This window comes from Triturus cristatus, chromosome 12, assembly GCF_964204655.1.
Source record: "Triturus cristatus chromosome 12, aTriCri1.1, whole genome shotgun sequence".
NCBI lineage: Eukaryota > Metazoa > Chordata > Amphibia > Caudata > Salamandridae > Triturus > Triturus cristatus.
Window position 1 is genome coordinate 681543090 of NC_140595.1, and position 14976 is coordinate 681558065.

The window sequence follows — 14976 nt, forward strand, 5'->3', positions numbered from 1 at the left end:
TTCAAATAGCTATGTCCATACATACCATTAGCAGCTCTGAAATGTGAAAGAAATATTATATTAATTCCGGATTAGGTTGTACTCTGTGTGGAGCTGATGAAGGGTAATTTATAGAAGGACTCATATAAATGTGAAATGTGCTAGTGAGTAAAGTAACCACTGCCAGCCTAGCTTAGGACCAAGCGTGTGTCCTGCCTGAAGCCCTTCAAGGAGATTGTGCTCTGAGGCTGTGATTAAAAAATAGGGAGTAACAGCACATGTAACAGTGGGTGTCCTCATGGGAGGTTACCAGAAGAGACAAGGTGGAACTAAGGCAGGACTACCAAGTCTATTGAGCAATGAAAATCCAGCATTTACAAAGGACAAGGACAGTAGCAAATTAAAAAGATGGGTGGAAACTGGGTGGAAATTTATGCCTATATCCTGAATACAGCATATCTCAAAGAGACAGCGCAAGCGCTGCCTAGGTGCGACCTAAACAGTAGGGAGGGTGCCCTCAAGCAATAATTATTGTTAGCCACACTATGATACTTTTTACAAAGTAATAATTGTGGAATTACCAACGTGATTACTATATATTAATCTTGTTTCTGTACCTTATATTACACAGTTTACAACCGGAAAATGAACATTATTGAAGCATTGTACTTTATCTGTACAAATAGAATTATGTACATGAATGTATCTTTCCACTTTGCATCTTTTATTGTTAACACAAACCCTGAAAGTGTGATTAACATTTGTATATTTTTAGCAATGATGCCAATGGACTTCCGTATGGTATCACCGGTTTTATACTTTTAATGATTTTAAGTAATGAAACAATACATATTCTTTCAACTGAATTGATTGTTCATTGTTGCACCCTGAGTAAACACAAAGTTTTTAAATTTGATCTTGGATTCAGCAAATAATCAAGCTGAGTCTCCTCATGCTTTCAGAGATGTTTAAATGTTGCAGGAATTGAGCTCCAGGATTGTGTTCCTCTTTGATTGAACCAGTCCTTAATATACATAGCTGAAGTTACAGATAACTGATATGATTTGCAGAAATAAAGCTATTTTTATTGATAAAATAACTGATATGATAAACCTAAACCTATCAGTCAATTCGCCACAAATATAGGATGTTTTGGGATCAGTGTCTGTACTTATAAAACTCATGGCTTTTACATAGTGCTGCAATTTTTCATCAACTTAGGATGGACCTATAAACAAGTAGTCCCTACTTTATACTAATACGGTATATTTAGGGGTGGTAGCAAATCAACTAATTACATTAGAGCAGTTGGGAATTGCAGTATTAACCTCCAAGTATAAGGTGTTTGGACCATAAGGGGCAAATAAAGTCTGGTAATAATGTTACCACAAGATAAATGTTTTGATTTTACCTGCGTATCTCCCAATTCTGAACTTCATTTACAAGATCCAACTCTCAGGGAACTCTTCTGGCAAATACACCATTTTGTACTATAATTGTTTAAAAGTCTATTGTTTTCACCATGTCTCGTTAATCTCTAGATCCTCCTTGCACAATCTGAATCATGAACGCTGTCCTTACAAAGGCATGACTAGAGTTCCTAGAATGCATTTGTTTCTGAAAATATGAACTGCCAGCAAATAGACTCAGAAGAAATCATTTTCAAGTAAGAAACAGAAATTGGAAAAGATGAGCAAGCACTTACGACACTGTATCGCTCCAACAACTCCTCCGTCACAGGGTAGCGCAGCTTCATCTTTCGGTACAGAGGATGGTTTTCATAGTATGTCACCAGCTCCACCAAGGTTTCAAAATAAGCAGATTTACCCAAGACAAAATGGCGTCCCTCTTGTGCAATTCGGCAGTGTTTCACCTTTCCTTCTGCCCTGCAGTAGGCAAGAACATCGACTTACTGGAAAAAATGTATTCTCTTTCACTAAAGTATAAATTGCTTAAACTGAGCCCTGTCCTCATGATTAGTGTGCTACAGTAATAGCTCATTAATTGAGAATGTGCATATATAGAAAGCCCTTTGTGTCTCAGTGTTATTTTGGAACAGTACAAATGGTTTTCAAAAAGTACCATCCTTTTTTCTCATTTGTTTTCCCATTTCTATATTCTCTGCCACCCTATGGTAACCAAAGTTCCACGACTTTCCAAATGATACACATGATACATTATATGCTGCATATTGTGGTAATTTCACAATGATACAACCTCGTTTTAGATTAAATCTGCGGGAGAAGTTGCATGTCTAGCCTAAGTAAACCCAGTTTATATCACAATATGATATTCTCAAAGGATCAGTTTCCTAATACTGTGGTCATATTTTTAAAGGATTCCAAAGATTACACATCTATTCATGATCTGATGTCTTACCCAACTTACCTCAAAGGGCTTACTAGGGCAACCTTACATAATAATTATATAACTGGCGTAAATGTGCTGAAGAGCTACAGTATTGGGATCTTACATAGCCTTGTATACTTTCAATGAGTGCATGTAAAATCTATATCAGTTCAAAAATAACAACAAATTTAAGTCAGATTCTATAATTGATACCTTTTCAATTTCACCCAGTGAATGGGTGGAATCTATGCATCACTCTAGAGGACATCCTATGATCTCTAGAGCACAGACTGTTCTAGTAACCATTGACGCTGGAAACAGAAAAGGGTGCAGAAGAGGTTACTGGGGTACAAGGTTGGACAATTGTCCTCTTGAATGTCTGGGTTACTACTGAAAAGGTCCAAGGGTCGTAAGAAATTTAGAATACATTCTGCCTCCCACTGCACAATTTGGCTGATTTTGAAAGTAAGGAATTTGGACTGAAACACACCAATTGTGTTTCTTAATTTTCATAATTCAAGAAACATCCCTTGCTTTTGGTAGCTGAGTGTTTTGCTCATCTGCACTTGGTGAGGAAAGTCTTGCTTACCCCTTCATAAATACTGCTGAAAATGCTCAGCATATATGTACTTGTCTATTTGTAAGGTATTCCAAAGAGGGCATCTATTATAATGGGTATTGTAGTCAACAGAAAAGGGTGTTGCTGTAGCAACACCTGTCTTGATCTCCAATAAAATATCATCAGTTATTATATGAAAAGATTTTTTCCAGAGAGAGGGAGATAAATTACTCAGTGGTGGATTTCCTGAATGAAATAAGCTATTCACGGCATCTGGTAGTGACAAATAGGGCCAGATGTACGACCGGGGCATTTAGCGACTCGCAAATTGCGCTCAATTACGAGTCGCAATTTGTGAGTCTCTAAATGCCAACAATGTCAGAGACACTGCTTGCGATTCCAAATGAGGTCACAAATTGCATGCCTCATCAATATTCATGAGGCACTCGCAATTTGCAACCCTTTTAGGAATGGCTGGCCCTCCCAGGTATGGTGGCCTGCTGGGCTCAGAAGACCTCCATGTCTAGGACTGCTTGTCAATAAAGCAGGGTTTTTTTTTTTAAATGCAGCCCGTTTTCCTTAAAGGAAAATGGAATGCATAAAAAAAAAAAATGAAACATTTTGGTTTAATTTTTTAAGGGCAGGTAGTGGCCCTATCAGGTTTTGCATGAGTAAACGGGTCCCTAACCCATTTGCGCCCTTAATGCCATTCACTTAATAGTGTTCTTCAAATGGTCCCTCATCAATATCTAAAAGAGTTCACAATATTTTGATAATCTCCGAGTATATTTCTCAATTTCACTATCCAGTAGCTTAAGTTAAAAAAAATATCTGGCTGAGGTACAAAAGTGGCATATGAAATCTCTACATTTCTCCTGGGAATTATGATTTTGAGGTTTTATGATCCTGTTGGCTTACATGATTGGAAGATTGGTAATTGAGTTACTGGACAGCTCTTATGTGTTGCACAATAACAAACACTTCCCATAATCAGCGGTAAACGATGTGATAAAATAATTTGTTATTTCAGTGATACTCCATATTTCTGGGTCATTTTTATTTTTTTGCCACTAGAAAAAACTTTCAGAATTGCTTATGGTTACAGTTTTTACATCCGTTATTGCTCAAATTAGAGTTGTGGGAAGTAAATGCAGCAGAAAGGGCTTTTATAATGGTGTTATGGGCTCTGTCCTTTCTGCATACTTACTCGATTGGTTCATAAAAGGGGGGATGTAATCTGGGTGTGACAGCTTCTATTTGCTTTAGATTATGGCCTTCTATTTATTGAAAGGAAGAATGTGTGCACCATGGGGGGCGGAGCTTGCCTGGAGCCAAGATGGCCGTCTAGATCCCGGGCTCCACCGAGCCATCGAAACTATCGATTATTATTTGCTCAAATGTGCTGAATAACTGCCTCGACTCGAATCGCCTTAAGAATTGGAAATTGCCGTGGTTTCAATGAGCTGATTTCAGCCTGGATCAGCAGCTCACGGACAATGTGGCAGCCTTGTGAAGTGGACGCCCCAACCCAACGGGTGGAGCCTGCGGCCGCGTCGCAGACGCCTCATTGGCCGAGACTGCATGGGTTCTGGTAATCGGTGAGTGCCTCCAAGATCTCGGAGGGGACTCATTGCGACCGGTGACTAATGTGAAGCGCCTCGCGAGACAGAGAGAGGCGCCACAACTTGAAACGACTGCGGCCGCAAGGCGGAGTGCCAGGTCTGGAGCTGAGGCCCCTGCTGAAGAGAGGCTGGCTCGGTGCATGCAGCCGTTTGGGACGGAGCCGTAGACTAGGGCACTTCTGAGAAATCAGAAGACTGATGAGTGATATTGCACCCGGTCGGTGAAGGGCCCCTCCCCTCGGCTCCCTGTGTCTCACACTGCCCCCGGCCAGCGGCGGAGACTGAGCTCCGGGCAGCTGCGGGGTGAAGGAGCCGGCCACGGCCATTTTGGAACTACATGCTGCCGTCACATATGTAAGGATCTGAGCTGAGGTACGGAGGTGAGATAGACTCTCACCTCCGTACCTCAGCTCAGATCCTTACATATGTGACGGCAGCATGTAGTTCCAAAATGGCCGTGGCCGGCTCCTTCACCCCGCAGCTGCCCGGAGCTCAGTCTCCGCCGCTGGCCGGGGGCAGTGTGAGACACAGGGAGCCGAGGGGAGGGGCCCTTCACCGACCGGGTGCAATATCACTGCGGTGCCCCGCAGCGAATAGGGCTCAATGAACGTATAGCTGTCAAGGCGGGAGCTCCTGCTCCAACTGGTCTTGCCTGGTGCCCCTCTGCAGCCATCACACGACTGCCTGCGAGTACTGGACTGAGTTGCGGTCTCTCCCATATCCCCCGGGCACAGAACACCAAGGAGACACCATCAGGAGTGGAATACGTAGCACCTCTGGAGCCAGTTACTGCGCTGGGGCAGAGATAGCAAACTTCCTTTCTTTTACGGCAGGACAGAGTAGAACTCTCGCTAAGGCCCACGCAAACGATCACGCACAGAGTGATCACATACCTAGTCCATCACTGATGCCACCCCCTCTCAGCGGGTGCTCACGACAGATCGCAGGGGCGGAGAGACGACGAGGAAGATACAGGGACTCATCGCATGGCGAAATCTGGTAGCAGACCAGTGGAATCATGACGTTTCTCAATGGCTAGCTGCAATAACCGCTAACGTAGAATCCCTTGGCGGTAGTGGACGGCTACACATTGCGCTGATTCAACTGGGGTACCCAGGAGAACTGGACATACCGTTGATCTTATTGCCAGGGTGTGGTCCCTCAGAGTGAGTTGTGTCCCTCTGCAAAGACTTTGGCCACCTAATAATTATTGTGTTATATACCTCGTGCAGTGACACCCTATTGGCAGCTGGCAGTCGGACATAGAGGAGGGGTGCGGCACCTTGCCACTAGAAGGGACAACGACACTGGAGAGACGGCGAACACACCCTTGTGTTAACATGGGAAAGGTGGATAAGTCACAACCTAAGATCCACTTCGAACAGCAGAAGTCCCGGAGCCGTGAACAGGATTCAGAGGAAGGTCCGAACTCGCAAGAAACTGACCCGGACGCAGGGGAGGGAGATGTACGTGCTCTCTTGACCTCCATGCAAAAGAGCTTACAAACAAAGTCTGTTAAATATAGACAGCAAGATAGACTCACTGGCAATATGCATGGACCGTTTGACAGAACGAATGGATAAACAGGCGGAACAACAGAACATGATGGAACGAAGGGTCAAGGAGGTGGAAGAAGCCCAAACAGAAATTCACTCAGAACAGAAGCAGATGGGGAAATTTTGATCATCCTACAGGACAAGGTGGAAGACCTCCAAGCTCGCTCCCGGAGAAGCAATATACGGATCACGGGACTTCCGGAGACCACCAATGTGGGCAATATGGAACTCTTTGTGGAAAAATTACTGGAAACACTCTTTGGTCGAGACACGTTTTCCCCAATGTTTATAGTTGAGTGCGCACATCGCTCGCTTGGTCCCAGACCTCCTCCTGGAGCGCCGCCTAGGCGGATTATTGCAAAATTGCTAAACTACAGGGACAGGGATGCGGCGCTAAAAGCAGCGTGAGAGAAGCAAACATTCCATTATGAGGGGTCCGAAATCTCACTGTATCCAGATTTCACAATTAGCGTGCAGGAGGCACGAAGACAATTTGCACTGTTAAAGAAACAACTTCGAGAACAACAATTGTACTACGCTATGCTATATCCTGCGAGACTAAGAGTGAGCAGAGAGGGGCGTACTCAAATCTTTACGGACCCCAAAACTTTGCAAAAAGCCCTGAAGGAGTGGGAAAAGGATAGAACTCTCCAGAAGACTTTGCCTATTCATGAGGGGACTACGGGAGGCGACCTCGACGAGCAAGACTGAAAGCTGAACTGTTATGTTTGTCTGATAAGTCATTGCGGGGTATGGGCAAGCAATTGTAAAATCTAAATGCGCGCGGAGAAGAGGGGGTTGTTTACTGAAGAAGTTAGCGTTGAGTTCTAGGAAAAAGTGCATTTTGCGGCTAGAAGGGCACTAAGCCAAGTACATTTCGGTATAGTTCTACATGGAGTCACGCTTGGTTGTGATGGCCTTAGATAGGGCATCCTCTGGTAACAGCATGCTAAACACGACAAAATCATCAACAGCACAACACTTGCTTGATGGTGATTGGCCAAGTTGACACACTTGGTATGTATCTAAGTGTGTAAGGCTCAGGCAACATCTGCCCCAGTGTGTGAACCACAATCTGGAATAATTTCGTTTCCCCCTTTTTTGTTTGTTGGTTGGAATAGTTTTATATGAACCAACAGTAGCAGTAGTGGGTTTGTTAATCGGATTACGCCAATGTGAAGTTGGGGTATGCATGACGTGGGAGGGGGAGGAGGGATTCAGAGACAAGTGGTAAGTTTTAACGATGCAGTGAAAACGGCTCAGACCAGGGTTAGAGTGGCATGGTACATAGCAACGCCAGGAGTCACACAAATATCAACAGGTGGAGATAGAGGGGTTTTGCACCTGAATTCACAATACAGAAGCAACCTAACACGCTTAATTTACTGACCTGGAATGTCCGAGACCTGAATGATGATAGAAAATTGAGAAAAGTTCTGTCATATATCACTAGACACAATATTGATATTGCGTTGTTAAAAGAATCCCACCTCCCACTCAACAGTAAAATGCTTAACCGTAGGGGGGTTATTGGTAATTGGTACACACGGCAGGGTTCACATCTCATACCCGGGGCGTCATCACTTGGTTGAACCCAAAGTCAGGTTTGCTGATTTTGCCATTAGAAACGGATGGGTATGGAAGATATGTCATTTCAAGATGTACTGTGAAAGGGACAGATCTGATTATTGTTAATGTATACGGCCCAAATTATGATAACCCCACATTTTTTGAAGAGAGTATAGATGCGACAGCATGGGGTCGCCACCCAGTTATGGGGTGGGGATTTAATTGTGTTTTAGACCCCCAATTGGACAGGTCGGGAGGTCCTTAAAGATGCCCCACTGCAACGGATCACATAATCAAGGGGGCGATGATGCAATTAGATCTGTTAGATGTTTGGAGAACGAGATCCCACGGCAAGGGAGGATATACACACTATTCTTCATTCCACAACCTCCACACACGAATTGACTATTGGTTGGCTTCTAGATATTTGTACGCGAGAACCCTGGATTGTGCACTCTGTCCGATCACTCTCTAGTGCTTTTGGTCTTGGAGTGCTCGGTCAAACGTATTCCACCTTTCACATGGAGATTTCCTCCTTACTCCCTCTTAGACCCAGTCTTCAAAGCTGACATGGCGGAAGCGATAGAAAGTTTTTTTGAACACAACATTGACTCTGTATCCACCTTTGCGGTTGTATGGGAAACATTTAAAGTCTACATTAGAGGAACTGCTATGACTAAACACTCGGGTGTCCTTCGGGCACTGCGCCAACGACTAGCAGACTTGGAGGGCAAAATACAGACGCTTGAAAGTAGACTACAGTCCGACCCCGACGAGCAGGCGCATGGAGAACTCTAGGAATTGCTCACCGAGTTCCATGATACAGCTGACTCGGAACTAAAACACTTAGGAAAGTACGCTACAGCCTGCACATATGGAGAAAGTGAGTGACCGGGCTCGGTCTTAGCTTCCCTTCTGAGGAAGCAAAGGGAGAAAGCAGAGGTGACGGTAATTAATGACGAGCAGGGGGAACCCCTCACGACTCCACTGGACATAGCTGACAGATTTCTGCACTATTATTCTAAAATGTATGCCTCTAGTGCTGCAGAACATGACCCCCAGATTTTAGATTACTTGTCGCATATCAAACTTCCATGGCTGACGAATGCACACAAGGAATACCTTATGCGCCCGTTAGAAGCAGACGAAATACCACGTGCAGATAGGTTAACGGTATCCTTCTATAAGGAATTTAAGGACTTGCTGACCCCACATCTACACACGCTGTTCAAAGAGAGCTTTGAGAGTGGTCAGCTGCCTCCAACTATGAGAGAAGCTCTTATTGTTGCAATTTTAAAACCAGACAAAACACCAATGGAGTGTGCGTCCTACCGCCCACTGTCGTTGTTGAATGTCGACACAAAGCTGTACGCTAAAATACTGGCTAATCGCTTGACCCCACTTGTTCCGTTGCTGGTTGCTCCAGAACAGGTTGGCTTCGTTCCCAGCAGAAACCTGACGTATAATTTAAGAACAGTTTTCGGCGCGATTCAACATGTTAAGCCGGAAGTGCAGGCTGTTGCAGTGTTCCTAGATATGGAGAAGGCATTCGATTCGGTCGGATGGTCTTTTATGGGACAAGTTCTGATGCGAATAGGATTGGAGGTGTATTTGTACAAATGCTGGGCGTGCTGTACAGTAACCCGACTGGTAGAATAAGAGTATGGGACATGGTGACTGACACGATCCGCATCACCAGGGGGAGGAGACAAGGATGTCTGCTCTCCCCGATCCTCTATGCACTGACAACAGAACCGTTGGCTTGCGCATTACGAGAATATCATAGATACAGAGGTATTAGTATCCCGGGGTATGAGTTAGCAATATCCACGTAACCAAGACGATACGCTGCTATACATATGAAATCCCAAACATAATCTGTCCCCTGTCCTCTGCGAGGTGGTCAAGTTTAGGACACTGTCTGGGCTCAAAGGTAACTGGACTAAATCAATCATGTTCCCACTCACTACAGCCACGGTGCAGTTTGCTCCCGAGTTCCCTTTGCAGTGGACGATAGACCTGGTTCGTTATTTAGGAGTTAAAGTACATGCGGACTCGGAGATTGTATTTCGAGAAAATTACAGAGTTGCAGTTAATAAGTTAGAAGATGATGTAGAGAGATGGATTAGGCTAGCACTCTCGCTGATGGGCAGGGTTTCAATCATGAAAATGGTTGTGTTGCCACGGTTTTTGTTCCTGTTTACGAATATACCGATGGTCCTCCCTAGTTCTTTCTTTCGCACACTCACATTGTTGCTACTCAGGCTGACCTGGGCTGGGAAACATACTAGGATACGATGGGATATACTTACATTGCCTTATCGGATAGGCAATCTTGGGGCACTGGACCTAAACCTGTATTATAGGGACGAACAGTGAGCACACGCTCATTTTTGGATTCATGGCCATGCGGATACACCGCACATCCAGATTGAGAAAGTAGTTGCAGCACCACTCCCCCTGCCAGCGCTCCTATTCACACCCCCGGACCACAGAACTGGGATTCTTGACTCAATCAATTTGACTGTACATGCTTGGCACCATCTACTTAAGCTACAAGCTGGAATTCTATTATACTCCCCATTGGTTCCCCTTGAATGGTGTCGTTGGCTACCCACATGCGCATATAGAGGAGTAACCTGGGCACTGAATGATATGAATATTTCAAAGATTGGTGAATGTTTTGAGGAGGGCGTGGCAAAGACGTGGGATAAGACAACTACACAGGGTCAAAATACTACACAGTTACATAGATTTCAATTTCACAGAACTTCTGGGAAATTACATTGCTGAGCCACCTGAGGTCGCCCCTCTCATAGCTATGATAAAAACAGAAATGCCGGTGCGGACTGAGTCCAGGTTATACAAATCAGCACAGGATTATAGGGCCAACCATTATACTGAAGCCCGTCTGACCTGGCAGACTGACCTTGAGATGGAAATAGATGATGACATGTGGGAGTACTGCGGTGAAAGCATGAAACGAATATCTCTGAATGGCAGGCATAGGCTGGTTCACTTTAAATATCTCAATAGAATATACTACACCCCTGAAAGACTGCATAAGTATAGCCTGAGGGACTCGGCAGACAGCAACAGGCAGACTTTTTTTCACTTGGCATGGTTGTGCCTGGGAATGGACAATTTTTGGGTTTTAATTTTTCAGGCATTGGAAGAAATCACTAACGAAAAACTGACCCCAGACCCTGCACTGGCTCTGCTGGGATATTCTAAACACCTACCCAAAGCTATCAGATGGCTTACTGACATGGGGCTGCTAATAGTGAGATGGAGGGTGGCAATTTATTGGTCCCGTGGCCCAATTCCCACTATAGATAGCTGGTCGAGAGACATGATGTACCGCTGAACACAAACTGAAAACTACAGTGAACTACTGCCACCGCGCAGTCGACCAAAACATTTTCGGGAACTATATAGTACCTATAAGGCTGCCAAGACAACAACAAGCAAAATAGGGACGCTCCTGCTTAGTTGTAATAGGAATGGAGCCTGATGGCAGGGAAGTGATAGTTGGGTTATGCCCTAGTTTTTTGATACAGCACTTAATGTATGTACAATGCCTATAAAGAATGTTAGCATGATTGAGGCCACAACACAATTTTGGGAAAAGGTTTTTTCTAGTGTCACAGCTTTCTACGTGACAATTTGTGATGCATGCCCTGAGAAAAGCTATGTACTACTGCTATGTAACAAGGCGACCCAAGGGGAATGTTTTAAGGTCTATTGTAATATTGATCATGTATACGGACTTACCACGACGTGTCTCTGTATTTTGAGTTTGGTTATATTTTTTGCAGTATTGTATTGCAATTCCGAACAAAATATTAATAAAAAATAAATAAAAAAAAGAATGTGTGCCCCACTGAAGGAAAGTTAACATCTTTCTATTCCTCATGGAGGCTGGGATGAGTCTCATTTAACTTGATGCTTGGAAGTAACATTGGCAGACTTTCCTTTTGCTGTTATATCAACATTTGCCAAGAGTGAAATCAGGACTCTAACAAAGGGACAAGGCTGAGGCCTTGTTGATCTTCTTTACATTTTCTGTCTGTGGTGATGTAGTAGAAAAGTCAATGGTACCCCTCCCAAATGCCAGGGACTTTAGGAGAGCATCCAAAGTTAATTAGTTATCCATTACCAACAGAACTGAATTTTGACTTTCTGTTTCACAACTAGGGGAGGTAGTGTGGGTGTCAGGAGGGGGTTGGTTCTACCCTGTCAAAACTCAGTCATAGACCTTGTGCTGAGTGGCAGGGGTTGTAAATGTGCAAGTGTAGAACAGCAGCAGGAAACTACAACCGTTAATAACATTTGGTAATGGCAGCATATATCTAAGCAAACTTAGAATTATATAAAGATTGAAAAAGAAGTGAGAAGGGGATATGTCCACAGCAGGAAATGGTCAGTGTGGGAGTGGTACATCTGTGACCCTAGGCCATACTAAATTATAAAGGTTTGTAAACTGAAGTTGTTCTGACTCTAGGTGTCCACATCATTTAAAACAAAAAGTTAATGGTATGGGGTGGATGCAATTTTCAGGGCTCTGCGCCTTTAAGAAAATATCTCAAGTATTACTGGGACAAACAGTGGTAATACTTTGAAATTACCCCGTAATATCTTGCCCATCCTAGAGATATTTAAGAGTTCTCCTACAGCTTTTTGCTGCCCTGATGCTGTGTGGTAATTACTGGTGGATACAGTATTTTCACAGTTTTTAACCTAAAACATGGGGCCAAATTCCAAATGCAATTTTGAAATATGACAGAAATGGCTAATTGTAATTATAGGCTTAGCCCTTTCTGACTTATTTTCACCACTGAGTTCTTTATCAACAATATTTTTAAGCTAAACCTGCAAATAGAGCATTCTTGTTGGTGAATCAGGATTGCATTTGATAGAGAATGGATGAAAGATTAAGGTGGAGGTAAGGCAGAAACTAAATGAAAATAGAACACATGGCTAACTCGGTCCTAAAGAGAACAAACTGTGTTAAATCACAATATTGTGGTTGAAATGTCAAGTTTGAATAGTAAATTTAAAATTCCCTATATATACTTACCTTGATGATATAGTGATATATTTGTGCAGTTTGATATTATTGATATTGATAGTTTGATATACAACAAAACAGTCGCAAATGTAACATTTTCTTAAAGATTACATAAACTGGAGTGGATGAAAAGTGCTATTGCAAGATGTTCTACCTGTACAGCTCATTTGGATAAATTCACAAACTCTGAAGAAGAAAGCTTAGTAATTAGTACATTTCAAACCAATACTATCACTTTACACCCTGGAAAGCAGAAACGAATACCTTCTACATACCTGAAGGTGATGGCGTAGGAATTTGGCTCATCCCTCTTTCGGATTAGAAATGCGCCATCACGCGGAATTCTCGAGAGCATGTCCTCCGCTTCACCAGTGGAGAGGTTACTGTAGTACCAGCTGCAAAAAACGCCCAGGGAGAATTAGTGGGGCAGGCTTTGTGACAGGTAAAGAAACATATTAGGTCAAGATGGTCAGATGTGGCAAGGAATTACCTGAGTTACAATAGCAGGCCACCCATTTACACACTCCTAGAAGCCTTTCGTATCTCAGTTACAAGGTACACAGCATCTTTCACTATTGCATCATCTGGAACTGTTATGTTGATATCTTGTTATGTTAACACTACTTATAAAGCGCACCGTCACGCCACGGTTATCTTTGCGCTGTATTACGTGGTTACTGCTACAAGACATTATCCTAAATGAGTAGAACTTGCTGGGTTAGGACAGGAGACCTGTTTTGCTCCTTTGTTTTAAGACTCTTTCTGAACTGTAATAGATCTTAAGTATTTCTCAGAGTTAATAGAAGCTCATTCCAGAGCGGGACTACTTCAATACTAAACGAGCTTCCTCCAAATCTGTTTGTTTTAGTCCTGGATCTGCTTACCAGGTTAGCCAATGTAGATCGTAGGTTTCTCGTCAGGCGTACCATTTAAATTTGTTTTGTAGCGGGAGATGCCTGGCCCCATGAAGTGGTTTAAACAGGATACAGAGTGATTTGAATTGTATCCTCTGCATCTGAGGGAGCCAATGAAGCTCCCTTCATGACATGGGAGCTGATCACCTGCGCTGGCTATTTAAGGCGGGCTTGGCAGCCATTGTTTGGACTCTTGGGAGTCTCTTAATTGGTTAGTTGGGAAAACCAAATAGTAGAGCATTACAGTAGTCTACTTGGCTTAGGATAACACTTCTTAACACTGGGTTTCTATCCAATACAGGGAGCATAGGAAGAATCTTTCGTAATGCTCTAATGAGAGAATAGCAGGTTCCCGCAGTTTTGTTCACTTGGGCTTCAAGACTGAGTTTATTATCAAAGACTACACCCAGCTTGCAGACTGTCTCTGCTTGTATTTTGGGGCTCGTCTGAACAGATAGGCCAAAAATCAGCCTGGAAAGGGGTGAAGATTTTCGTTGCCATGCAGCATAGGATCTCGGTTTTGTCACCGTTAAACTGCAGGGAGTTCTCTTTGAGCCATCATTCCGTTTTTTGCATACACTTGTGAAAGCTTTCAAGTGACAATGATTAAGCCCCGTCCAGCGATAGAATACGTCGTGTATCGTCCGCATAATTCACTAAGTTAACTTTGTATGACTAGATGATTGAAATCAGCTGGCTCATACAGATATTAAAAAGTATCAGACTGAATGCTGAGCCCTGAGGGACACTGTGTTTAATGTTTCTAAATTCAGATTGGAAGGGGGGTAAGGCTACCGCTTGTAGTTTATCAGTTGAATAGGACTAGAGCCACTTTGCTACTGTACCTCCCATTCCGTTTGCAGCCAGCCTGTTCATCAGAGTTCCGTGGTTGGCCGTTTTGAATGCGGCAGACATGTACAATAGGATCAGTATGACTGATAGACCTTTGTCAGCTCTCATTCTAAGTTCGTCCATGAATGTTAGTAGGGCGGTTTGGGTTCCATGCCCTGGTCGAAAGCCAAATTGCTCATCTTCAAATTTGTGGGTAGTATCGAGAGAGAGAGTGTTTTGCTGACAAATTGTTGGATAATTTTCCTTGGGTAAGGTAGAAGGGTGTAGTTATTGGGGGACCCGGGGTCTAAGGTAGGTTTCTTCAGAAGTGGCATAACAATGGCCTGTTTCCAAAGAGATGGTACTACCTCACTATTGAGGGATTGGCAAAAAATCCTACGGAGTTGTGGGAAGAGCTCTCCCTTCAGGTCTTTCCACACTCAGTGAGGTAAAGGATCCAGCAGGGACCCCGAGGATACAGGGGAAAGACAAGAGTATTTCAAACGAGGTAGAAGAGAAGGCTATC

At 43.5% G+C, this 14976-nt stretch overlaps 1 protein-coding gene across 3 annotated transcripts in view; it reads right to left on the reverse strand.

Annotated features, from left to right (window-relative positions):
* PLCG2 (phospholipase C gamma 2) overlaps positions 1-14976 on the reverse strand; it is a 436087-nt gene that overhangs the window by 70171 nt on the left and 350940 nt on the right. For all 3 annotated transcript variants that reach the window (XM_085638502.1, XM_085638503.1, XM_085638504.1), the window contains exons 19-20: positions 12981-13100; positions 1685-1865 (exon numbers count right to left, since the gene is read on the reverse strand). In XM_085638502.1, coding sequence (XP_085494628.1) covers positions 1685-1865; positions 12981-13100 — 301 coding nt within the window. The remainder of the gene's footprint in view (positions 1-1684; positions 1866-12980; positions 13101-14976) is intronic.